The sequence below is a fragment of the Pseudonaja textilis genome, chromosome 2, assembly GCF_049901715.1.
Source record: "Pseudonaja textilis isolate UNSWEBS1 chromosome 2, rPseTex1.2, whole genome shotgun sequence".
Taxonomy (NCBI): Eukaryota; Metazoa; Chordata; class Lepidosauria; order Squamata; family Elapidae; genus Pseudonaja; species Pseudonaja textilis.
In genome coordinates this window covers 11,062,198-11,089,512 of record NC_141991.1, presented here as the reverse complement: position 1 = coordinate 11,089,512, position 27,315 = coordinate 11,062,198, and the positions used below count along the sequence as shown (strand labels likewise).

The window sequence follows — 27,315 nt, the reverse complement described above, 5'->3', positions numbered from 1 at the left end:
TAGGGAACCACCCGTTTTATTCCCTGGAGGAGCCTTTCCATGAGACTTTGGAAGACTCCTGGGGCAACGCTGACTCCAAATTGGAGTCGGTTGCACTGAAAAGCCCCCCAGTGTGTAACAATCGTTTGCGCTTCAGCTGTCTCCGCACTGACTAGCAGTTGTTGGTACGCTTGTGCCAAGTCGAGTTTTGCGAAGACCCGGCCTCCCCTCAGTGAGTGCAGAAGGTGCTGTACTACTGGGACTGGGTAGGCCAGGCTTGTCCAACCCGTGGCCCAAGGGCCACATGCGGCCCAGGTCGCCTCGTAATGCGGCCCAATGCCCACCCCAACCATCGTGCCACAGCCAGCGAGAAGGAGGAAGAGAGGCAGGCGCGACGCGAGCGCCAGGCCAAGCAGCAAGAGAAAAGGCGGGCGCCGTCAGAACGCCACCTCCTGCTGTTACCGCCACCGCTGCTGCTTCTGTCCCCGCCGCCGCTGCAGAAGCGGCGGCGGGGATGGTGGTGGGGGCAGAAACGGCGGCGGCAGAAGCGGGGGCGGGGGAAGAAGTGCCGGCAGCGGCGGGGATAGAAACGGCAGCGGCAGAAGCGGTGGCGGCGGCAGGGATAGAAACAGCAGCGGCAGAAGCGCCGCCGCCGGCGGGGATAGAAATGGCGGCGGCAGAAGCGCCAGCGGCAGTGGGGATAGAAATGGCGGTGGCAGAAGCAGCAGCGGGGGCGGCGGCAGAAGCGCCGGCGGCGGCGGGGATAGAAGCGGCGGCGGCAGAAGCGGCGGCGGGGATGGTGGCGGGGCAGAAACGGCAGCGGCAGAAGCAGCAGCGGGGCGGGGAAGAAGCGGCGGCGGGGGCAGAAGCCTTCCCCGCCGTTGCTTCTGCCCCGCCCGCCGCTGCTGCTGCTTTTGCCTTCCAGTCCTGCCTCATCCAGCCCGGCTATTTGCAGGAGGAGAGGTAGGCATGAGGCAGGCAAGCTCCCCTCCCCCAAAAATTTGGACAGAAAATAAACTGTGATAAAAAAACAGTGATAAAAATAAATAATTTTAAATAAATAATTAATAATAAATAATAAAAACATCTCACTAACTTTATTTCCAAATAAATTTAATATGTTAACTATGTTTTCTACGTTTTTTTGGGATGATCAGGTATCGTTACTGTTATTTTATTTTATGTGCGGCCCAAACCAAATTTTCATCTTCTAATGCGGCCCAGGGAAGGTGAAAGGTTGGACACCCCTGGGGTAGGCGCTTTGCTGCAGCTTGTGATTGAGGGTGGCCTGTAGTCCCCGCAAATTCGTATGGAGCCATCGGGTTTGATGGGGGTGACTATGGGCGTTTCCCAACGGGTATGGTCAATGGGCTCTAGTACCCCTTGCGTGACGAGCTTGTCTAGTTGCTCGTCGATTTTCGGCTTGAGCGCAAAAGGCACTCGCCGGGGTTTGAGGCGGATTGGGGCGATGTTAGGGTTAAGGTTGAAAGATATAGGGGGCCCTCGGTACTTGCCTAGCAAGTTGTCGAAGACCTCCTGGAATTCTTTTATGAGAGTCGCTTCCCAGTTGGCCTCGTCTGTGTGATGAATGCCCATCACCTCAATGCCCAGCGGGGCGAGCCATTGCAGGCCGAGCAAGCTGGGGCGGTCCCGGTCCATGATGGTGAGTGGCAAGATGTCGGTGTGGTTCTTGAATGTGACCTTAAAGTGCCCGATGCCGGCCACAGGGATGCAGTTTCCCTGATAGCCTTTCAGGATTAGCTTCTGGTCGTCTAGTTCATTGCGGCGGATGGTCGGGACTAGGCGCTTGATTGTGCGCCAAGAGACCATTGAGAGGTAGGACCCGGAGTCCACTTGCATCTCGCAGGGCTGGTCCTCGATGCACAGGGCCACGTGTACCTTTCGGGCGTCTGTGGTTGACGAATGGCCGATGATGACCATCTGGTGGGTTTCCTCGCACCGCTGTGCTTCGCTGAGTCATCTGCTGTGGCTGTCACGGCTCCACCGGCTCTCAGTCGGTCAGTCTCGGTGCCTGGGGGGTGCCGTCTCATCGTCGTGGGCTGTTTCCTCATCACTGCGGGATGTAGCTCTTTTTGTTCCGGCACACCTTGGCGATGTGCCCCCACTTCTCACAGTGCCTGCAAATGGCGTCGAGAAAACGGCTTTTGGAGCGGGGGTGATCGCCGCCGCAGCCGGCACAGTGGAAACCCGACTTACATCCCCTGCGATCCCGGCGGTCGCGCTCGGTCTGTAGCCGATGGATTTCCTCGTCTTCATCCTCGGTGTTGGATTGGGGTTCGAAGTCACCATGATGCGTGGTCATTTCTCAATGGCTGGTTTCCCCAGGCTTCGCGGTGGCTGTGGTCGCTTTATTGGTTGGTGGCCGTTCAGTCGTGCTGGCTTGCCTCATCCGGGCTGCTTACTGGTGGGTGGCCTTGGCGGCGGTAGCCTTGGTGAGGGCATCGGCAAGGGAGATGTTGCCTTTCGCCATCAGCCGGCTCTGCAGCATGGGGTCTCAGAGTCCGAGGACGACTTGGTTCCGAAGCGCCTGGTCCAGGTCAGGGAATTCGCAGGGGCCTCCCAGGTTCCGCAGCTGGGCCACGAAGTTGGCAATGGTCTCGCCTTCGCGCTGATCTCGGCAGTAGAAGTCATGCCTACGAATGAGGATGGGCACGGTAGGGGCGTAATGGCGGCGCAAGATGGGCTCGAGGTCAGCCCAGTCCATCTCCTTGACGTCGGTGGGCTTCGCCAGTGCCTTGGCCATTTTGAACACCGCGGGTCCGCAGTGTGTTAGGAATACTGCCTGTTTCCTCTGGCCGTTGGCGTCCTTGAGATTGCTGCACTCCAGGAACATCTGGAAGCGGTCGATGTATGACTCCCAGTCTTCGGTTGCTGGGTCGAACGGAGCGGGCGGCAGGTTGCTGGCCATCTTGCAGGGCGCTGATCACCGTTTGCCATGTGCTAGTTGGTCCTCGCCTCACGATCCCACCCTCGTCGCCAGTGTCAGATCGGTGGATCGGGTCACATAAGAGGCGAGACGCGAAAGTGAACAATCAGCTCTTTATTGTAGCATCTGAACAAGGACAGTTAAAGTGTGCGAGCCGCTTGGCTTTATACAGCCAGCCAGTGGCTCGGCGGCCAATGGCAGCGCTTTGAATCTCCCGCGATCAGCTCGGCCAATCACGGTAGATTGTTAGCGCTCCAATCACAGTCCTTCAGTGGACCAATCAGGTTGCGGTCCGGGTGGACCAATCAGAATGCGAGTCTACAAGAATGTTAATACAGAACACAGTTCTTTAGAGGAATGATTGAGTCTGTTATCTGCACCTCTGTAGCTGTCTGGTTTGGTTCTGCAACCTAACAAGACAGAAAGAGACTTCAGAGAGTAATTAGGACTGCAGAAAAAACAATTACTACCAACCTGCCTTCAATCAAGGATTTGTATACTGCACGAGTCAAAAAGAGGGCTGTGAAAATCTTTACAGATCGCTTATATCCCAGACATATACTGTTTCAACTCCTACCCTCAAAATGACACTATAGAGCACTGCACACCAGAAGAAATAGACATAAGGACAGTTTTTTCCCAAATATCTTCACTCTGCTAAACAAATAATTCCCTCAACACTGTTCAACTATTTACAAAGTCTGCACTACTATTACTATTAATCTTCTCATCACACCTTATCACCCATCCCCTCCTAGTTGTGACTGTATGACTGTAACTTTGTCGCTTGTATCCTTATGATTTATATCGACTGTTTCCCAGTATGATTTGATTGCTTATTGTATGCTGTGACTATCATTAAGTGTTGTACCTTATGATTCTTGTTGAATGTATCTTTTCTTTTATGTACACTGACAGCATTTGCACCAAGACAAATTGCTTGTGTTTCCAAACACACTTGGTCAATAAAAAATTCTATTCTATTCTATTCTATTCTATTCTATTCTATTCCATTCCATTCCATTCCATTCCATTCCATTCCATTCTCTGCGTCAAAGATATGTTTCAATGTTTCTGTTTTCTGGGTCAGGGCACAGCAGAACATCATTATAACTCCATGGGAACTCAAAACTTTGGATCTCCTTGTCCATTTCAACAATAAGCCATAGTGCATAGATGAAATGGCTCACATTCCTTTGGAAAAGAGAAAAAAGACATAAGGCAAATTGCTCTCACTCTTTTGTGCAACTTTAGCCATAACAAAAGCAGTTGGTTGATAATAATTCTCTTTCTTTCAAAAGTCACCATTTTGTTTTTGATGAGAGACTTCTTAGGGAAAAACACCCAGCTCACAATCTTCAGGTTAGATGCTAAATCTTCATTTTGGTCCAAGTACAGTTCGTATATGGAAAGATTGAGAAACTCATTCTTCTCCAGAAAGGGTTGAAACTAGAATGGGAACATCCAGAAATTTTAAAAGCAGTAAACATGGCAACTTATCCCTTTTTGTTCTTTTTTCTCCTACATTGATCTAATTTGTAAATAGTCCTGTTTGGGAGAACAGGTTTTACTGAAGCAGGATGGGAAAATATCAGACAAGTTTTATTATAATTAGCAGAAGTTCTTTGGCTTATATTGCAAATATTATAGAAGTTGCTTAATTCTATGTTGTGAAACTTGAGAAAACTTGCTGAATCTAACTATAAGCAGAATGACCTATGAATTAGATATTTTCTGAATCAAGCTATATGGCAAAGCTGGGTATGGAAAGTAACAGATGGTTTAAGATAAACACGTATATGCTAAATTGTGCAAAATGATTAATTAGGACTACTTCTCCTTTCTGTAGTACATATGTTATGGTATAGCTTGATAAGGGAAATGCCCTGGTTGAAGCTGAACCTTTGTGCAAATAACCCTGTGTTCTCCAACCCTTCATGGTCTTGTGCCCTTAATTGGAAACAGGATCTGCTACAACATTACTACTAAAAATGAAAAAGAAAAGTTCAGCAAAGTTAATCAATAATACTGACGATTCATATATTGGAAATGTTATACATATGTAAAAAATATATTTATTTTCCTATTACACCTTAGAAATTATAGTACCAAAGAGGCTCCATCTTTGTTCTTAATTAAAGTCATCTGAACACTTATAAAAGTATATCATGTTTTTGTAACTTGTTATTCTGCAAAGTTAAAAATATTATGTTCTTGGCTGAAGTGGGGTTTTTAATTTGGCTTGAAATTTCATGTCAGGAATACTAGGTCATCCTGACATTGTTTTTGCAGTGGAAGTCCCTAGAAATCCTATGTGTGAGAAACAGGAAGAATTATGTAACTTTTTCTATGTGATATACTATAAATGTTATAGTATATAACTTAAAGGCGGCGTCTCCTTTCTCCTACTTGTTTGGGAATTGGGGTCCTATTTGCAAATATCTTTAATAAACCTTATGTCAACTAAAAAGATACTCCTTTGGTCTTTTTAGTTGCCAGAAAAAGAGAATGGGGGAAAACAAAGCATTCTTGAAATGCTTAGAGAATCACCCTTGCAGCCCAAAGTTGTCGGAGCATAAGAAGGTTATTGAAGAGCATGATGGATGACTCTTGGAGACGGATGTATCCCATTGGAGGAGTCACATCCAGGGAGTTGGGGAAAGACCAGGGTCAAGGGAGAAATGTATGATGTAATTTAGTATCAGTTGCCCCCAGCAACGCGCCAACATGGCATCTTCTAATAAACCAATTTACTTTTCTCTGAGATGTGACTAGAGATTTTGATTTGAATAAGAGTGGATCTGTTAGAGGCCTGATACCTTTCTTACTCATCCTGGTTATCAAGTCTGTTATTTTTATACTCTCATCTCACAGGGAAAAATGATAATTTACAAAATTTGTCAATTTTAGGAACCATTCTAGAGCAGATCACAGATAAATTACACAAATGAAGAGAATATTTATAAACTCATTGAAAACAACAGGTGATTACCAGAAAGCATGGATTTATCAAAGAAGAAACTTCCAGGCTAATATTTTCCCAGAAGACTAGACTGAAACATACCCAGACCAGCTAATTCTACATTATCATGAGATTTCTGTCAAATTAGTTTTATTTTCATATGAGTTTTATACAGCTTCTCTTAAAGAAAAACCCTCCTTAAAAACTAAAACCTCCATCATCACTAAAACCTGACCCAAAGGTGCTTTTTTCAAGAGGCAACTGGAATTTCCGGTTTTTCTTTGAAAACATTTCACTTCTCATCCAAGAAACTTCTTCAGCTCTGACTGGCTGGTGGGGAATAGAAAGATTTATACTCCTTGCAGACAGCTGATCAAAGCCTGGTAAAATGGAATTGCATATTAAGTGTTTTTTTGGGGGAGAATGGTCTCTCAGGGTTTTGTGACCCACATCCTTTTCTGACAAATCAAACACAATCCAAAAGGAACTGAAACCTTGTAATGCTTTTACAAAATAATTAGGTGAGATAAGCACAAGCCTTGCCAAACTGTACCAGCCTTGCCAAAAGATAACAGACAAGAAATAATTAGCAATACACCCCCATTCAAATCATTAGTCTCTAGTCGCAACTCTCAGAGTTTTTTTTAAAAAAGCAAGATTTACAAGGAGTGATCATGTTGGCATTACCTGAGTGAAGCTGACTCTGAGACACATCATTCATCTCCCCTTGGTCTCAAGGATGGGATGCTACCTGTTCTGCCTGGAAGGTCTGAAGAGGAGCAGACACCGAACTGGTTTGGTATCTGCTGCTGTTTGGCCCACCCACCCACCCGGGCTCTTTTCTGCTGTACTGCTTTGTGCGGCACAGCTGAGGTTGAAAACTCAGGAAAAAGAGGCTTTTGCAAATGCTGTGCACCCATGTGTAACACTTTTCAACTGTCCGGGCAGCACCACTAATGGTTTTTTCACACACACATGTAGCATTCATCAGGAGCAAGTGTTCACAAAGCATACACACTTGTTGTGACTCCGGGATTTGAATCTGGTCCATCAGCGGATGTGAGCTCGAGTGAAGAGGATCTGGCACTGAGATATGAGCCTGCATTGTTGGGTGATTTTGAAGATAGCCAGGATGAGGAAGTGGACTTAGCTATGAGAGATGAACCTGATTTATTGGAGGTGACCTCCCCCGAATCTCCCTCTCTGATTATACAGCAGCCGGGAACAGATAATCAGGAAAACATGTGAGAGGTTTCAAGTGTGGAGGAGGAGGGTTTTGAGGGATCTTGGCTTGACTTAAGAAATAGACGGAGATTGAGTTGTCAATCTCAATTGGGAAAGAAGCGTCAAGCCAGTGATTAATGAGACTAACATGCCCCCTTTAGGGGATAAAAGGAAATGGATTGGTTTGAGAAATTTGCCAGAAGCAAAGTGTCTTGTTAGAGCGAAAGTACTGTGAAGTTTATCAGAGGCATTGTGATTTATAGGCACTTCAGGATTTCCAAACAGATTTCAGAACTACTGCTGAGGACTGGAAAAACCTCAGCAGATATTTTTGTTGGGGTTTGTTTTTGACTGCTCACCTGTGAATAGAGGTGAGACATAACACACTCTCATGCAAAAACATCACCAAACTGGTAGTAACACCAGTTGAATCCCACTCCTGGTTGGTCTTCCTCCACCCCCTGGATGTATATTATCCAATAGGACACATCTATAACCAAGAATCATCAATCATGCTCTCTAGTAATAATGTGTGCCAGAAGCTTTGGCCACCTAGAAATTATCTACGAAAACATTTAAGGTATGCATTATTCCCTCCATTCCCTTTCTGCTGACAACTCTAAGAGACCAGAGAAATATTTTTGAGTTGACCCCCTCGTTTTGTTGGCTGTATTGGGCGGTGGAGGGAGATTAAGTGTTTTTCGGGTGAGACCAGTCTATCCGGGCAACCTACTGTGAATTATATATGCCAGAGTTAGCTTCATGTAGGTTAATGCCAGCATGTTGCTCCTAATAAATCTTTTGAGGGTTTTTTTTTGAAGCTTGGCTTGAGGCTCATGATTTAATTAGGGAAATTGCCGGAACTCTGACAAAAGGAGCTGCCTTTAACCTTGAGGAAAGATTTTGAGGAGAAGAGTGATCTTAGTCCATTGTAGCAGAAAATCAGGAGTCTGGAAAAACCTGTTTCAACTAATACAATCTAGGAGCCACGATGATGTAGTCGTTAGAATGCAGTACTGCAGGCTACTTCTGCTGATCACCATCTGCCAGCAATTCGGGTCACACCAGCTAAAGATGACTTGCCCTTCCATCCTTTCGAGGTCAGTAAAAGGAGGACCCAGATTGTTGGAGGCAAGATGCTGACTCTATAAACCACTTAGAGAGGGCTGTAAAAGCACTGTGAAGTGGTATAAAAATCTAAGTACTGTTGCTATTAGCTGCAGACAGCAACCATCAAATAACTGAAAGACATTACAGAGAGGCTAAAATCTACTGTTATTCCTGAGTGTCAGACATGGAATAATGAATTCAGTTACAAGGGAGGAGATTCTGACTGAATAAGAGGGGGAAAAAAGCTTCTTTAAAAAGGGAGAATTTTAGCGGTGAGCCAGAGAACCAGAGAAGTTCAGTCTCCCCTTCACTGATTGTCTAAATCCAAAGACTGAGCAGCCATCAGTCAGAGAAGCTTTGATTGAGATTCCTGCAAAGAGGAGAGGCTAAGTTAGGTTGACCTGAAGATTCCTTCAAATGTATGAAGGTAAAATTCTATAATGCTAATTGTAAACCCATATATAAAGGAACTTTTTAAAAAATACACACCTTTAAAATATTAGCAGTGTTTATTATCAAACAATATCTGTCATAGTTCTTGTTTTTGTGAACATTATCATCTAAGCGAAGGGTCTTTAAACTTGGCAAGTTTAAGATTTGTGGACTTCAACTCCCAGAATTGCTGAGCTAACATGACTGGAGGAGGAATTCTGGGAGTTGAAGTCCACAAGTCTTAAAGCTGTCAACTTTGGAGACCCCTGGTCTAAGCCATTAGATTCGCCAAAATTTTTGGCATTCTGGAGCACAACTGGACTCATTGGGAAGAGACTAATGCAAGGAATGATTGAGGGCAAAAGAAGAAGAGGACAGCAGAGAATGAGGTGGCTGGATGGCGTCACTGAAGAAGTCAGCGTGAGCTTAAATGGACTACAAGGGATGGTAGAAGACAGGAGGGCCTGGAGGAACATTGTCCATGGGGTCACAATGAGTCAGACATGATTTCATGACTAACAACAAGCACAACTAGAATTATGTAATTCCCCTCTTCAAAGGAAATGTAGAATGGATCCTTGGCCGGTCCCCTTACCTCCCATGACTGAAGTCTTGGAGCCTCCAACCTTTCTTTCCCCTTCTTCTTTCTCCTCCTGGATCTGGAGGAATATGCAGCATTCAAGGCATGGGCCAGAGCATTAATAGCAGTGTAAATATGGTGGTCGTTCCAGATTTCAAACAAGTTCTTTTTCTTTTGGGTGTTCAGTGGTGCTTTCTCAATGCATCTTTTCCGGCCTTTGACAGAAAAGATGTGTTTAAAAAACAAACAAAGAAACGACTCATCTCCCAAGGGTGGCTTCACATAGAAATGGAGTTTAAAGGCATCCTTTGGGGGCTGTTTTTTTTCCTCTAAAGCAACAGTCCAGATACTGTTAATATATTTGAGATGTATACCATTTTCCAGTGGAAATAGATCAGTGAGTGTTGTGATCCAGAGTTTCCCTTCAATGGGTCCTGGCAAATGCATAAATGTCAAATGGAAAGGAAGAATTCTATCCAAAACAGCACCATATTCTATGTAGTGAAGAAAGACATTAACTTGTGTCCATTTAGAGAGGCCATCCCTGATGCGTCCTGTTTTTCCAGTTGTTGAGAATTGCTGTGACAGAACCACACAGATTCCATTCTTGACAAGCAAAGGAGTCAAAGTCCTCATGAAATTATCTCCATTTTCTGTGTCTGAAGCAAAAAGACCAATCAAGGTCCATCTGAAATGGAGGAGCAGTTGGACAATTGCTGGGTACAGGATGCCTTTTGGGGGTAAAAGCCGGTGATAAAAGGGCAATTGACTTTTATCATGCAGTGACTCTGAAAAGTATTCAATATTGATCTGTAAGAGCAATTAAAATATTGTGTTATATGCACTCATTCTCCTAATGGGGAATTACCTCACCAGGAACCCTCTGCTGGTGTAGCTATTCAAGAGGATGTCATGTCAAGGTAAGCAAAAATGGTAAAGCAACATATAGATTAAAATTTTAAAACCAGAAATATTTTTGTTGGAACCCACATAAATAAAAAGAGTACAATACATATTTAATGTTACACCTGTTAACAGTGCCTAAAATTAGGTTTGCATAACAGTGGAAAAACAAAGAGATCCCCATAGATGAAAATGAAATTAAAAAATTACAATGTGCAGAAATGGATTGTGATAAGAGGTAGAAATTAGGCAGAGAATGATCATTGCTTTGTATGAATTAAATAAGAATGTTGATAATTATAAACATTAATTAGAAATATTAGAAATAAGCCAATGTAAAGAAATTTAAATAATTTTTCTGTTACACTGCTGTACTTATTGATATTTGTTTCTGCTTTGCTTTTTCATTTATGAAATATTTTATGATACTTTATAATATAATATAAGTGTAATAGAATTACAGAGGTAAGGTAAAGTAAGGATATATTGTTATAGAATAGGTTGGTTTTGATGAAATGAACATTATAAAGTAGATTAAGTAAAAATGGTGATTTGTTCACGTAAAATGATATATTTTAGTAAAGTCTAGTATAATTAATAATAGTAATAATATAAATAAATATAGTGGATTTATGATATAAAGATTAATGTAAATTGGAAGGGAAAGACTGCAGAGATTGTGCACAAGTGATTTGTACCAACTGACAACCTGTATGTACCTGAAGATGTTTTGTTTTATGTTTGTTTTGTTTGTTAAAAAAAATAAAAAACTTTTATTTAAAAAAAATCCATTTATGTATGCATGCAGGTTTTTGTTACATTGATGTTGCTATATATTGATTTAAGCAGAAACAGATAATGTATAACAAAAACAATGTAACAAGAAGTTGCCTGCCTCATTTTTGGTAAGTTGCCATTTTTATTTATGCATTTATTTATTTCTTTAGTATCTGTTTTGTTTTTATGATTAATAAATAAATAAATAAAATACATAAAAAACACAGAAATTTGAATCCCATCACAACACACCACAATTGATAATTTTTTGACTATTTTATCTGGTAGAGAAATCCTCTCAAGGGTCTTTATTGCTCTTCAAGCCATTTATGATGAACTTTAAGGATAAAAAATAGTGACCATGTGGGCTAAAATGTTTACCATTGAAAAGATCATTATTTTTGTTAAATTCAAAGGATGATTTCCCATCTCTGCTATGCCTTCCTTTTTAAAGAAGACCCTTTGTTTGAACAGAGTCTCTCCTCACCTTCCAAGCATGAAATAGAAGACCCAAAGCAATGATGAGGATGTCATGAGAGGATATTGCTATTTTGATCTTTGCCTCTTAAAAACTGTAGATTCCAATTCCTAACCATTTTACCTAGAATGGCCACACTGAAAAGCAGTTTTTCAATTTCAAAGTGAAGGTACGGTTGGATCTATCACATACCAGCTTACCACCCCATTCAAATTAACTGTAGAAAAACACATGCACACAAACCTGAGGGACTTTGTAGATGCCTACTAATGTTGACATCTGGATGGAGATGTCATCGGTAGCTGCATCAACAAGAGCCAAAAGGTGGTCCTTCTTTCCACAGCTGTAGTTTGGAACATTGGCTTCTCCCATTGAGAACATATCTAGCAAGGCATCTGAAGTCAGAAGTCTGTTCAAATAATTATCATGGATGTTGTAGCCAAGTGTGAGATTTTTCAGAAACCCAGGAGTCTTGTTGACCACTTGACTATTAAAAACGTAGCGTAGTAGCCTAAATTTATCAAAAGGTAAACTAACATAAAAATATTTATGTTATCATCATCATCATTACAATCAAAAGCAAAGTACCATTTCAATGTAATTCTCTTTGCCTTCTGATCAGTGATGGGTTTCCAAATTTTTTCCTACCTGTTCTATGAGTAGTCCTATACATGCGTATGTATCCCTAACACATGCTTTGCATGTGCTTTCAGAGATCAAAGACCCACCCTTTTCAGAATGCTGGTGAGTGAGCTGAGCTGTTTTTTAGCTCAGCTGAGGCACAGCAATCTACTCTGCTGTGTGAATCAGCTAAGCTAAAAAACAAAGGAATATAGGAGAGCTAATGGCGGGTGCAGGTGGGCAAGGCTAGTCAGAGATCGTATTTGCCATTTCTCTGAACTAGTAAAAATCTCCACTACAGTACACCAGAACTGGTCCAAACTGCCTGAATACCACCCCTACTTATGGTGCTTAAACCAATATTGATCCAAAACAAGAGTCAAATGATAGTTCCCCATCACCTTTTCTTTTTAATAAGTATTGGGAAGATCCATTGGAGATAGTTTTCCACTAAGCTTAAGAATTATAAATAAATTGACTTCCGGTTTGGGTCTCTTCAGCGACAGACCGAAATCCATGATTGTGCATGGTTTCAATCTGTGCTCAGTGCTGGAGTGCCCCGATCCTTTGGATTTGGGGCTGAAGCCACCCCATAGAGGTGGTGAAGAGAGGGGAGATTGCTAGCCAAGTGGAGGGGAGCTGCATCTCTCCTCCTTGGCTGGTCTAAACTCCCTTCCCCAAAGGCGGTTGCAGCGGTGGTCAGAAATGGCCACCTCAAAGAAGAACCCAACTGGATAAGATTGTGCAGGAGGAAGACAAAGAGGAAAGCAGGATAGACCAGGCTAAACAACAGAGAACATCTAAGCAAGGTACCCTGAATCTAAAAGTACCTAGAGGGATATTTCTGAAAGAAGATCTTTAAGCGGTGAAGGAGAGAGAAAAGGAGGTTAAAACCCCCCTTTTTACCTTTATATTGACAATTACAAATGGTATGGAAAGAAATTTATATTAATCTATTTTGACACTAATAGGCAACCTTAAGCTGAAATCTATGTATCAAAAGGAGAATAAAGATTTTTTCTTGGTCATTTTAAAGCCCTAAAAAAGGAGAAGAGTGGAGGCAAAAGGGTGGGACTTGGAATAATGGAAAAATAGAGTGCCACCTGGAAAAATAAAGAGGATTAACAGTGAAACTTTGAAAAGACTCCCGAGGATACATTGTAACTGAAATCTTATTAAAGGATACAGTAACCCACAGAAGGGAAAAGTAAAGGAAAGAAACAAGAAGGAACAGTCTGGGATCATTTGGTGATTTTTTAAAAAAAGTTTTTGGCATTGGTTTTTTCTTTCTTTTTCTGTTTTTTACTTAAAGTCAATCGTGTGGTTGTTCAAAAGTGTTTAAAATGCCATCACTCCTGGAGGAATTGAAGATGAGTCTTAAAAAACAGAAAGAAGACACAGAAAGGGGAGGAAGATCCTTTGGCTTCATATTTGAATTTTTTGAAATGGAGATCCTGAACTATGAAAAGCAAAAGGAAAAGCTTCAAGAGCAAGAAGAAGGGTGGGACAAAGAAGAAGCCATTTTCAATGATCAAATAATGCAAACTGTGGTGATAAGGGGGAAAAGGGGGAAAGGAGTTAAAAGTTTGAGATCAAAGGGAACAGCCAAAAAGAAAAATAGTCTGAAAAAGAAGTATAACAGCAAGGAGAAGCAGAAAAGAAAACTACAGAAGGGAAAATTAGGGAGAGAAGGGTATAAAAAAGGGGATGAGAAAAGGGGGGGGGGGGAGATAGAAAGGGAAAGACCTTAAGAGGGACAAAAACAGGAAATAAAGAAAAAAGGGAAATGTACTAGGATTAAAGGTATTTGCTCAGCTAGAAAACACAGAGACAATGGTTAAATTAAGTTAAAGTGAGGATTCTGCTAAGGTACAAAAGATAGTGTTGTGACAGTAGAATACTGTAATGAGTTAGAAATTAAATAAGTAAATAATCTGTGAGATAAAACTGTATTGTTATGTAATGGTATGTTTATTTATAATTAATGAAATAATAAAGAAGAGAGGGAAACATTGCAATTGTTTCTAAAGATTGATAAAATATTGAAAAGAAATGTGAAGGATTTATAGGGAAATTTATACCAGTTATTTGAATGAATTTGAATAATTATTTTGCTTATTGAGAGTAAATAATTTATAAGATAAAACTGTATGACTATCCAATGGTATGCTTATTAACAGTAAAGTAATACTGAAGAAGGGAGGGAAACATTTCAATTGTTCTCAAAGATTGATAGATATTGAAAAGAAACGTGAAAGATTTACAAGGTTTATACCAGTACTAGAATGATTTTGAATAACTATTTTGTTTACTAATGTTTATATGTATATATTGTTTTTGCTATGTTTTTAGAATTTTTCTTTTTACATTTTCAAGGGGAAGTACCAAGCAGAGTCTGAATGATGAGAGCTACATGATATAAAATAGATATTAGAAATTTGAATGTTATAATATTAGAATGCACAAATTCAATGTTTAATGAGATTTCATATGATAATAACAATAAGATTTAAAGGTTTTGCACTTTGATTGGAAATCATAGGGGGAATTTTGCTTTTTAAGAATGTTGGAAGAGAACATATGAAATTGTAAACAAGACAGATGAAAGTATAAGTACAATGAATAAAAAGATATAGAAATTTAGATAAAAGAAACACAATTGAATAAGAAGAAAATGAGATAACCCTAAAAGAAAATTAAGAGAAGTAAAGGGAGAAATAGTGAGAAGTTGGAAAAAGAGTAATAAGATAAGAAGTTGAATACATAGGATGAATATGCATATGAAACTGTGTCTGTATGGAAATGTGATAACCCGGAACGATGCTGTACTCAAATAAGATGTTTTATTTGTTTTGTTAAAACTCAATAAAACTTTATTTTAAAAAAAAGAATTATAAATAAATCGTTATATGAGCCTTGGTGGTGCAGTAGTTAGAGGACAGTACTCCAAGCTACTTTTGCTGCTTGCTGCCTGCCTGCAATTTGGCAGTTCCATTCTCACCAGAATCAAGGTTGACTCAGCCTTCCATCCTTCCAAGATAAGAAAAATGAGGACCCAAATTGTTGTGCGCAATATGCTGACTCTGTAAACTGCTTAGAGAGGGCTGTAAAGCACTGTAAAGTGGCATATAAGTCTAAGTGTTATTGTATTTGTATCAGCACTAATCTTCAACTGCCAAGTAATCAGGATTCAAAATCATTCAGTCATTAAAGTAGAATCATTGTTATAGGAAGAGGTTGTTTTATAAGTGACCGAGAAAAGCAGTTCTAAAATCAAGTCATTCTCTGTTCCTATAAGGATCAGGTATTAACTAGGAAAGAGTGGTTGTAAAAATATATAAATGGGCTGGGCAGAGGCAACTACACTTCATTCACTAACTACTTTAAACTACAGTTACGATAACTCATGATAGGACCAGGAAGGAATCTTCCCTTTTTTTGATCTTTTTTTCCTGCCCCATTTCTGGATTAGAGATTTTCTACAAAATAAGTCAAAATAAGTCAAAAGAGAGGAACAATGGAAATCAAAACAGTTCAAGAAATTAGACAGGTCCTACAATATAGGCAATAAGTGAAATAAGAAGAAAAGAATGAGAATGTTAGAAGAGCAAATAGAGGGTTAGTGTTATATCACCATGCTGAATAACTTACATGTCAAACTGACAATAAGGAGCCTTGTTGAAAGGCATCGTTGTTGTACGCACTATTTTTGCTCCAGTGGTGATTATACTAATGAGATGGTCTCCTGGCCTGTAATAGTTCCATGGGTTTTTACTACCCGGGGGCTTCAAACTCAATGGGCACTTCATTCCAAGCCTCCCAGAAACTGGCTGGGATAGAAGGAACAGAAATAGAAACAGAAGATCCATAATTCATAGGTCTGAATCAACTCCCGTCCTGTTTCTAAGGAAGAACCAGAAGAAGAATTAGATGAATTCAAAGCACCTTCCTAATTTGGAAATTCTACAAGCTTTCATGAATCAGACAGAGACAAACCAAGCTTCACCTGGAAAAGACAGAAAATACATTCAATAGCACAGTCCCTATCTGTCCCCAAACTTGTGCCACAATGTGTGTGACTGAGGCATTTATCCTTTTCTGATGCAAGGTGTTGATTCTGTCTGTCTTACCTCAAAGACAATCACTGGAGAAGTAGCAGATGAGATCTAAGAGGCCATAATTTTGAAAATTACACAGAGAAGCAACTTCTCCCCGGGGAGCCCAAACTTCTTCAGAGCTCCATTTCCAGAAGAGAAGCTGGAAAAAAGAAAATGATAGCTCCATCCCTGGGGGCACTGTTCTGTAGTGGTTGTGGGCCTTCCTGTCAGGTCTTGTCCAGAAAGTGATGCTGGATGAAGATAGTTCAACACCCAGATGACTTTTGGTGTTTCTCAATGTAGTAACTTAACTCCGGAGACCATTGGGAAAGTTCATCCACCCAGAGCTATGGAGTTTGGTGATATTCCAGGTTGGTGGCATTCCAGGGGTGGGATTCAAATTTCTTAACAACTGGTTCTGTGGGCATGGCCTAATTTGTGGGTGTGGCTTGGTGGTCATGTGACTGGCAAACCAAATTTAAGTGGTCCTCGCTTAATGACTAGGTCCTCAATTACTGGCCAGTTACTTAGCAAGTGTTTTTTGCCAGTTTCCAAGTCCAGGGGAGCCCTGGAGAGGGCAGGGCAGATGACCATGTGAATGCAAACAAAATTTAAGTGGTCCTCATTTAATGGCCAGGTCCTCACTTAGTGGCCAGTTGCGTAGCAAGTTTTTTTTGCCAGTTTCCAAGTCAAGGGGAGTCCTGTAGAGGGCAGGGCAGGTGGCCATGTGACTGGCAAACCAAATTTAAGTGGTCCATCTCCAAGAGTCATGCTCTCCAATAACCTTCTTATGCTGTGATAACTTTGGGCTGCCAGGTTGATTATCTAAGCATTTCACGAATGCCTTGTTTTCCTCCATTCCCTTTTTCTGGCAGCTAAAAAGACCAAAGAAGTATCTTTTTAGTTGACATAAGCTTTATTAAAGATATTTGCAAATAGGACCCCAACTCCCAAACAAGTAGGAGAAAGGAGACACTACCTTTAAGGTGGTTACAAACATTTATAGTATATCACATAGAAAAGATTACATAATCCTTCCTGTTTCTCACTATACCAAGGAAAACATGTTAGAACTCATCACCAATGGAAAATGGAGATCAAGTAAATCATATGAAGAACAGTTGCAGAACTGGGCATGGCTAGTCTAGTGAAGAGAAGGACCAGAGGAGAAAGGATAGAAGTGTTCCAGTATTTGAGGGGCTGCCACCGAGAGGAGGAAGGGGTCAAGCTATTTACTAAAGCACCTGAAGGCCAGACAAGGAATAATGAATGGAAACTGACCAAGGAGAGATTCAATCTAGAAATAAAGAGAAATTTTCTGACAGTGAGAACAATCAACCAATGGAACAACTTTGCCTCGGAAGCTATTGGAACTTCATTACTGGAGGCTTTCAGGAAAAGATTGGACTGCCATTTGTTGGAAATGGTGTAGGGTCCCCTGCTTGGACAGAGGGTTGGACTAGATCACCCACAAGGTCCCTGCCAACTCTGTTAATCTAATCTAAAGTAGCCAAGTAGATTATGGACTTCATTTAGATAAATACAACATCTTTAGATTCCAGTGGTTGTAACAGCTACAGCTACTTTTATTTCATGAAGTCTGGAGTGACAGAATTAAGAAAAGATGTAAGCACATGATCGTTTCTATGGAGACTCAGTTATTCAGGTCATAATGGTCCCAAAGGTGCTTTTTTAAAGAGGCAACTGGGCTTTCTTGTTTTTCTTTGAAGACGTTTTGCTTCTCACCCAAGAAGTTCCTTTAGCTGTCAGCTGAAGAAGAAATCTGAAGTAGCTTCTAGATGAGAAGCAAAATGCCTTCAAAGAAAAACAAGAAAGTCCGGTTGCCTCCTGAAAAAAAAAGACTTTTAGGACATTTTGTGACTATTTAAGTATTATATAGGTTCTCATAGCCGTATTAACATTTATTCTTCCAATCATATATCCATGGTTTTAAACTATGATGACCTACTCATGCTACATTTTTGAAAAATTAATTCTAAAATATTTATTACATTTTTATTCTATTAGATTTATTAAGATGCAATAAAACTGTGGGGAAGAAAGAGGCCTCTGACCAGTAGGATCTGGGAAGGTTTTTTCTGAACTACATAAAATATGGCAAAATTGCTCCCATTTGAAGGTTGCCCAAAACCATCTCCCAGTTAAAATATAAAAGAAAAAAAAAACTGAGTTCAGACACTGGTCAAAAGAATTGTGTTTTTATTTGTTGTTTACATACAAGGACAAACAAACCTAAAGCTGTTAACCACACTGTCAGGATTCCGGCAGTTATTCCAATTAAATAGTATCTCAGAGTCAGGCAATCTGTCAAGATTCCAGCAGTTACTCCAATTAAATTATGAACCTCAAGCCACACTCCCAAAACTAAAAAGGATCTATTAGAAGTTAACATGCCGGCATTAGCCTGGGCATAGCCAACTCTGAGATATATAATTCACTGTCATCCTTGATTCTACTTTCCCCACAACCCCTCTGGGTGTATCATCCAACGAAAAATGTCCATAGCCAAGACTCATCAATCACGCTCTCCAATTAGATTTTCGAGCAGCAGAAGCTTCAGTCATCTAATCAGTCTCTGAAGAAAATATGAATGGAATGTACTTTTGATTCCACACTGCTGCCCACTCTTTGAAACTCCTGTTCTTCTTTCTGTTGTCAACTATAAAACATGTATACAAAATGTTTTATGAGTTGACACACACATTCCTCAGCACTTGTGGGTTTCTCACTAACTTGATCATCATCATCTTTTAACAACCCCATAATACCTTTTGGGGTGAAGTCTGGGCAGCTGAATGGAGCTAGTAAAGTGTTTAATGGCTGGATGTCTTTCCTGTCACCAATGTGGAGTTTTGTTTAGCAGATATATTCTCATTGTGCCCAGAGAGAGAAATATATGCCTCTACTTAGGATTGAACTCACAGCCTCCTGATAGTGAGATGAAAACTCCATCTCTAGGCCACCGCACTACTCCTCACTAACTTGGAGATACTAAATTGTAGATAATACTCAAAATGGAATGGTACTAAAGCTTTCCAAGCACTATAAAAAAAACTGAGATTTCTACTCTCCACATTCAATTCTCAGTGAAGGTCAATCAACTTGGTGACTATGTTTATCCCAATTAAAATGGGTCCTCAGGCTTTGGGAAGCAGAAAAATTATCAAAGTGGCAAATACCTTGTTAAGGAACTTTAGCCATGAAATAAAATCTTGGTTGATAGTAAGTCTCTGTTTTTCAGAAGTCCCCAGAATCTCTTTCCTTGGATCCTCATTGGGGAGAACCAACAAGCTTGCAATTCCCAGATCTGCTGCTACATCACCATTTTGGTCCAAGTACAGTTTCAGATGAGAAAGATTATAAAACTCATTCTTCTCCAGAAATGGATGGAACTAGTTTTAAAAGCAGAAAACTTGGTTTCTTATCCCAAGGTGGCCTTTTCACATTTGAATCTTTCTTCTATAGTTGGCTAACTTGCAAATGGGGCATTGGTAGACTTACCAGTGAATACCCTTCCTAAACACGCTGCGATCGAGTCCAGCATTGAGTATAACTCCACCCTCTTATGATGTGAGCTGAGTCTGCCATCATAAAAGGTTCGCCTCTGCTGAGAGCCCCAGCTTCTCTGGTGAAGTATCTTGACAGACCAGGATAGTCTCTGGAATATAAAAAAACAGAATGTGCATACAACTTCCCCCCTAACTGAGAATAGTAGACCAGACGGCCACAGGGTGGGGCTGGACTCTATCGCAGTGTGTCTAGAAAGGGCGTTCACTGGTAAGTCTGCCAATGCCCCTTCTCCGTCACGCTGCTCTAGAGTCCAGCATTGGGACGTACCAAAGCCTGCATGCCCTAGGGAGGGACTCGGCTGGTCCTCTTAATCCGACCTAAGAACCACTCTCTGGAGTACCCTTCGTTCAAATGCAACCTGTTGCAGATGCAAAGTAATGCAGCCAGTAATGTCGGACGAACAGAGAAGGTGAGGTCCATGTAGCAGCTCTACAAATTTTTTCGATCAGAGCCTGCATGGCCCAAGCTGCTGAAGTCGCTGCGCTCCGGGTAGAGTGTGCAGTCAGTTTCTTGGGAGCTGGCAAGCCAAGAGTTTCATATGCAGTAGAAATGCATGCTCTGATCTACCTACTCAATATGGGAGATGAGGACTTAGACCCCAAGGAGACAGGTTGAAAAGACACAAACATTCACTCAGTTTTGCGAAAAGGTGCAGTTTGTTTGATATAAATTCTTTTCACGTCCAATGTGTGCCACTGACATTCCATTACATGTTGGGGTTGGGACAAAAGTCAGGGAGTACAATGTCTTGAACCCTGTGAAACCAAGAGTTGATTTTGGGTACAAATGAAGGGTCCAGATGCAAAACCACGCAGTTGTCATGAAACATACACAAATCTGGCCTTACCAAAAGGGCAGCTAATTCAGACACCCTCCTAGCTGATGTAATAGCCACCAAGAAGGATACCTTCAGAGTTAAAATACGGAGACCTACCATTCATAAAGGCTCAAAAGGAGAGCTTGGAGAACCTTAGGCAAGTCCCAAGTGGAATACCTATGCACAATGGGTGGTCACAGTTTGAGGCTCCCCTCAGAAATCTGTGGATTGAAGGGTGGTGGGAGAGGGATGTGTACCTGTGGATTGAAGGGTGGTGGGAGAGGGATGTGTACCTGTCCCATGAAATTACCAAAACTAAGGCCGCCACCCGTCTGCGGATGGTGCTGGCACAAGGCCCTTGTCCAGCCTGTCCTAGAGAAGCTGAAGGATCTCCAGAACAGAAGCTGAAGAGGGGTTCTGGGCTCTCTCTGAGCACCAGTCACTGAATTTCCTCCAGGTGTCCAGTTGTAGACTTTTTAGGTGAAGCCTGTATTGTATTAATTACAATATCTGAAAGGTTGGCCTCCTTCAAGAAATTCCACTCAACCACCAAGAGGTCAACTGGAACCATTGGGGTTCCGGATGCAGAAGGCCCCCCTGATTGAGAGAGATCCGAGAGGCTGGGATTTTCCAAGGCCTCTGAACAGACAGGTTCACCAGGTCCACAAACCAGGGTCTCCTGGGCCAATATGGGGCTAGTGGAATCAGCTCTGTCTTTTCCTCCAACATCTTCCGGATAACTGCCGGGAAGTTTGGAAGGGTGGGGAAGGCATAGAGGAGACCTGGGGGCCACCTGCTCCAAAGTGCATTGGTCCCCTCCACTCCTTGGGTTAGGAACCTGGAGAAAAACCTGTTTACCTGTGCATTCTGGGTAATGGCAAAGAGGACCACCTCTGGAGTTCCAAAAATATGGGACAATTCTATGAACAGGGAGGATGGAGTCTCCATTCCGAGTGGTTGACTTGAAGTCGACTCAACCAGTCTGCCTGGGAGATGTCAACCCCCGAAATATGGTCCACCCTGAGAGACAGGAGGTTCCTCTCTTCCCATCTCCCCAGATGTTCCACCTCCCACATCAAAACCCTGGATCTGGTCCCTCCTTGCCTGTTGACATGAGCCTTGGCTGCTATATTGTCTGTCTTGATGAGCACATGGGACCCTGACACTAGGTTCTGGGAATTTCTCAGGGTGAGAAAAATATCCCTGAGTTCCAGGAGATTGATGGGAAGGGACCTGTCTGAAGATGGCCAGTGTGCTTGGGCCATCTGGTCTGGGCATGTGCTCCCCAGCTGTGAAGGCTGGCATCTGCAGTCACTACAATTCTACTTCTCATCATAAAGGGACTGCCTTTGTGATGGCCTGGGACTGCCACCATCAAAAGGACCGAAGCACCTGTGGAGAAAGCAGCACCCTGCAGGCAGAATGACTGATCCCCTCTCTTTGGAAGGGGAGGAGGAACCACTGCAAGGTGTGTGCGTATAGGTGTGCCCATTGCACAATTTCAATGCAGGAGATCATCTTCCCAAGCAACTGGGACAGGAGAGAGAGTAGAACGGAGCAACTTAGTTGAATTCTGTTGATCAACTCTTTGATGCTGTCCTGTCAGTCCTGTGAAAGGAAGACTTCACAGCTGACTGGGTCGATGATGACCCCGAGGTGCAACAGTCAGGTCATTGGAGAAAGATGGCTCTTGATCAGGTTGATGGAGAAACTATGTTCCTGCAACACCTGCATCATGATTTGAAGATCTCATTCGGCCGCCTGGATGGAGGTAGATTGAATCAGAATGTTGTCTAGGTAGCAGGTAAGGCTCAGAGGAGGGCTGCCAATGCTGCCAGGACCTTAGTAAAACCCCTTGGTGCCAATGAAAGGCCAAATTGTAGGGCCCAGTATTGGTAGTGCTCACTGCACTAAGTAAAATGGAGGAAATGGCGATGGGGAGGCCAAATTGGGATACATTGCGGAACCTGACTGAAAAGTACAATGTAAAGTAGTTTATCTCTTTTTTAGGGAATTATTATTACTATAACTAATGAAAATAAATGTTTAATCGAGGGAATTAAGGTATATTTAAACCACTGAGGTGACACCCCCAAATTAGTAAAAGGGAAGGGGAAATTTATGTTTTATTTTGCATGTAAAAGCTTATATTAATTTAGACTTTAAGGAAAGAATATGAGATGGAATTGCAAATTTGTCAGACAAAAGAATTAAAAGGGAATAAGTATAAAGATATGGGAATTATTTGTGACTTAAATGAGAAAAGAGTACTTTGGAAAAGGCCACGCTTAAAAGAAATGTTAATGCTTAAGAAATATATTTGAAATAAATTAAAATGAACTGAGAAGAAGTTTAAAATCAAAGTAATATTAATGAATAGGATTAATTTGTTTGTTCCTTTTCTTATGAAAAAGTTGAAATGGACAGGTAAAATGAGAAAAGAATACATTGGAAAAGGCCATACCCAAAAGGAAAATATATTTGAAATAAATTGAAATGAATTGAAAAGATGTTTAGAATGAAAGTAATAATAATGAATAGAATTAATTTGTTTGAAAATTGAAATTGAGAGGTAATAATAGAATTGTTAAAAATGGATAAGATAGGAAGTTGAATGTAAAATTGAATATATAATTACTGTCATATTTGCATGTAAAAGTGGTGATTCAGAATTATGTTGTACACCGAAAAGAGCTCTTTTTTACTTTGTTTTGGAAAAATTGAATAAAACTTGTTCAAAAAAAAAAAGCTAAATTTGCTCTGATTTTATAAATGTAACAGCAAATCAGTCAATTTAAAGGTTATGTGTGAGAGCAATAGGCCTAATTATAGGCTTGGGTGTTTCTTAAATCAGATTCTTCAATGAAGCATGTTCACGGGCTGGGTATCATCAATCACATTATCCAGTGAAGGATTTTCATGGGCAGAAGATCTGGTAGCCTAGCTACAATCATTGTAAGAAAAGTGTGGAATGTACTTCTGGTTTTAAACTGCCCTACTGCTCCTTCAGATATCCTCCCCCACACACACACATTTATGACAACTCAAAAATAAGCATAAGAATGTTTTACAAATTGAAAGAGAGCTTCCAATTTGGGGAACAGAGAATCATGTGGGATTTTCTTGTGGGGGGCGGGAATAAGGCACCAATCTGGTTTCAGGCTCTTTTCTTCTTTGTTTCTGGAATCAGCTCTTTGCAGAGTGTTGAGCCTCCTCGATACTGTTTGGCAGTGTGTGTCAGGTCTGACATCTTCAGCTAGGAGGGAGGGAACATGTGGGGAATAAATGGGCAATAAACCTGTGTGGGTAAGTGATGGGAAATGGGGAGGGGGAAATGACAGATTGATAAAGAACACAGAAGCTCAGAACTAGTTTGTGCCAGCACTCAAGGCCATCTACCCTGAGAAAGAATGTGGATTACCCCAAACATCTCAGTATTCTCAAAACACCTACATGAATCTTCATTGGTTGAAGATGGACTGGTCATGGGGAGAAGCATTTTCTATTTTTTTTACATGGGAAACTTAGTTCTAGCCTGATTTTCCCGCAACTAGTATCCATTAGTAAAACAACCTATCACTTCAACCAAATTGAATTGAGGGTCTTTCTTTCCTAAGGGATCTACCTGGAGGCAGATCTGACAATGGGTCATTTTGTTGGGACATGCCCAGATATAGTTTTGGGAGATTGATGACTCAACAGCACAATCATGGAACTCTAAATTTCATTATTCTTATATCAATAATTTTAATTCCTTCAGTTTAAAATGACCTTGTCAGAATAAAAAGAAGCATACAAATTTACCAATAATTATTGCAATAAAGCATTAAATATTATGAGCCTAAGAAACAATTTCACTATCAATTCCCTACTTTTATCATTAGCTGCTCCTTAGTGTTTAGATCTGGTCTTAGGATGATAATGTAGCACTTGGGGAAGAAGATGCAGCCCAGCAACCCAGCACTGGAGGCCAAGATGGAGAAGATCTGCACAGCTACCATGTATTTCCCTTTGGTGCTCAGGTAGGTGGGCAGGAAGGAGACCCAAACACTGCAGAAGACTAGCATGCTGAAGGTGATCAGCTTGGCTTCATTGAAGGCCCCTGGCAGGTTTCTGGCTAAGAAAGCCACCAAGAAGCAGATGGCAGCTAGGAAACCCAGGTAGCTGAGGACAACATAAAACATGGTAACAGATCCTTCATTGCACTGAAGGACAATCTCTCGAGGCTGGGAGTGCAGGTCAGAGTCAGGGAATGGGGGTGAAACTCCCAGCCAGATGGAGCAAATGGTAATTTGGACAATAGAACAAGAAAGGATGATGGAGTTGGCCAAACTCTTCCCCAACCATCTCTTAACTTGGTTTCCTGGTTTTGTGGCCAGGAAAGCCAGAACCACTGTGATTGTTTTGGCCAAGAGTGAAGAAATTGCAACTGAGAAGACAATGCTGAACATTGTTTGTCGTAGAAGGCAAGTGGCTTTTTTTGGTTGACCAATGAAGAGAAAAGGAGACAAGAAGCAAAACAAGAGGGAGATCAAAAGGATGTAGGAAAGATCGCGGTTGTTGGCTTTGACAATGGGAGTTTCTAAGTATTTAATAAATATGATAAAAATGAAGCCTGTGGTTAGGAACAAGAATAGGGAAAAGGAGATGAGGATAATACTCAAATGTTCTTCATAGGACAGGAAGGATATTCTTTTGGGAATACATTTGACTTGGTTCTCATTTGGATATTGATCATCTGGGCATCTAGTGCATTTTTCAGTATCTGAGAAAATAGAAAGTAATGTTTCTTATGTAGACTTTTCTTTCATATTTGAAGATAGACCTTCTTTTATGATAGGTCATAATGAGAGACCAGAAAGCCATTGTAAATGTTAAATAGGAACTCATACTTACACATATACATACAAGAAAAACATACACATATACAATAAGAAAAATGAAATCCAACCCCCCAAATACCTGTCACTATAGCTTCCCTTCACCAAGATCACTACATCTTTGACCTCACCTTATCCCAACACCTGGGAGATTAACTGTTTCTCTGCAAAGTAGAAAAGTAGGGCTCTGTCTTATCTCAGCAGGTGGGGTTTCTATAGGACAGGGGCTTCAACAGAAAAGGCAGACTTCCAAACACCCACAAAGTGGCAAAGTTTTAAGGAATGAACCTGGAGCATGCCTATCATAGATGGACAATGGAATGATAGGATGAACAACAAATAACTTCAAGAAGAGGGGGTTCCATGGAAACCCTGGTCCTAAGCCATGTCGGGTTTTAAAAGTAAATTTAATTGCACTTGGGAAGAAACTGGGAAGCTTTGCAGCTTGCACATAAGGGGCATGAATGTATTCTGCCACATAAAGTGGCAGAATGTAGGGGAACTCTACCCGGTGCATGATATTGCATTCTGAAGCATTTGTAAATTCAAGGTAGTCTTCATTATCAACCCCATGTAGAGAACATTTCAGTAATTCAAACAGGAAGTGATCAAGGCATGAGCAAGACCTTCAATCCAGGAAAGGGAACAGTTGGTAGCTGTGAGTCTAGGAGAGCCCCCCCCCCCAACATTATGCACCACCTCCATCCTAGGAAGTGCCACCTTACTAGAGTAACATATGGATTTGATTTATATGTTAATATCTAAGGAATTATCTAAGGCAGGGGTGTCAAATTCAAGGCCTGTGGGGCAGATCCATGTGTGGCCCTCCAGAGCTCCATTATTGCCAGCAGAGGGCTATCAAAACAAACTAAAAGCAAAACAAAACAAAAGGAGACATTTGAGCATGCAAGAAGGGACAGGAAAGGAGAAAGGGAAAGAGGAAAGACAAAGAAAAAGCAGAGAAGATGGGAAGAGAGCAAGGAAGAAAACAGAAGGAAAAGGGAGAAGGAAGAAGAAAGGAGAATGAAAAGGAAAGAAAAAAGAGAAGGAAGGAAGGAAGGAAGGAAGGAAGGAAGGAAGGAAGGAAGGAAGGAAGGAAGGAAGGAAGGAAGGAAGGAAGAAGCTTATAATGAGAGGGGATGGAGGTCCTGAGGGAAGTTTTGCCTTAGCGTTTGGCCACCACAGGTGCACCAGATACAAGTGATGTTGAGCTGGCCATGCCCACTCTGCCCCCCTCAGGTCAAACACAACCCTGATGTCGCCCTCAATGAAATCGAGTTTGACACACCTGATCTAAGACATCTCAGGTAGTCAAATATTTAAGGTAGTAGAAATATGATAAAAGAATACCTCAGACAGGATTCCAGGTTACATTCAGAACTGTTGTGCTTAATTCAGAATTAATTAATACAGAAACTCTATTTTGAAGTGGCTCTCCTTATTTTTAATTTTAAGAAAATAGTATTTTTTATATTTATTTGATTTGTCAATCGCTTACAAGATATAAGGTATAAGAATAAATATAGTTTTGAATACATGAGATAGATACTTATAAAACTATATTTATTTATTATTATATTTATGTATTCATGTATTCAATATATGTAATGTAATATAATATAATATAATATAATATAATATAATATAATATAATATAATATAATATAATATAATTAATATAATATAATGGTTTGCTTGAATTATAGCAAAGGAACTTAAGAAACACAATTTTTGTTTGTTTTATCCATCTGGAACCCCTCCACCATGTTGCAAAATTAAAAGAAAAAGGTAAACATATGAGACAATGTGTATACATGTAAGTATATGTGTCAGTTGCATTCACTGCCTCCAGAGGTGGTATTCAGCAGGTTCTGACCAGTTCTGGAGAATCGGTAGTGGAAATTTTGAGTAGTTTGG

The 27,315-nt window shown here is 41.2% G+C and overlaps 2 protein-coding genes across 5 annotated transcripts in view; one reads left to right on the top strand and one right to left on the bottom strand.

The window, feature by feature from the left end:
* The window catches only part of LOC148126708 (vomeronasal type-2 receptor 26-like), a 74,153-nt gene extending 58,104 nt beyond the window's left edge, over positions 1 to 16,049 (bottom strand). Inside the window, exons 1-5 of one of the 4 annotated variants that reach the window (XR_015742442.1) lie at positions 15,665 to 16,049; positions 11,636 to 11,924; positions 9,250 to 10,044; positions 4,232 to 4,911; positions 3,482 to 4,120 (exon numbers count right to left, since the gene is read on the bottom strand). Coding sequence is in view for 3 of the 4 variants with exons in the window: in XM_087927901.1 (XP_087784027.1) it covers positions 4,163 to 4,375; positions 9,250 to 10,044; positions 11,636 to 11,924; positions 15,665 to 15,882 (1,515 nt within the window). In the remaining variant the exon portion in view is untranslated. Of the gene's footprint in view, positions 1 to 3,481; positions 4,121 to 4,162; positions 4,912 to 9,249; positions 10,045 to 11,635; positions 11,925 to 15,664 lie in introns of those variants that run through there. The other 3 variants (XM_087927902.1, XM_087927901.1, XM_087927898.1) reach the window with 3 other exon arrangements.
* LOC113451539 (vomeronasal type-2 receptor 26-like) overlaps positions 1 to 27,315 on the top strand; it is a 214,170-nt gene that overhangs the window by 95,340 nt on the left and 91,515 nt on the right. The gene's annotated exons all lie outside the window — the stretch shown is intronic.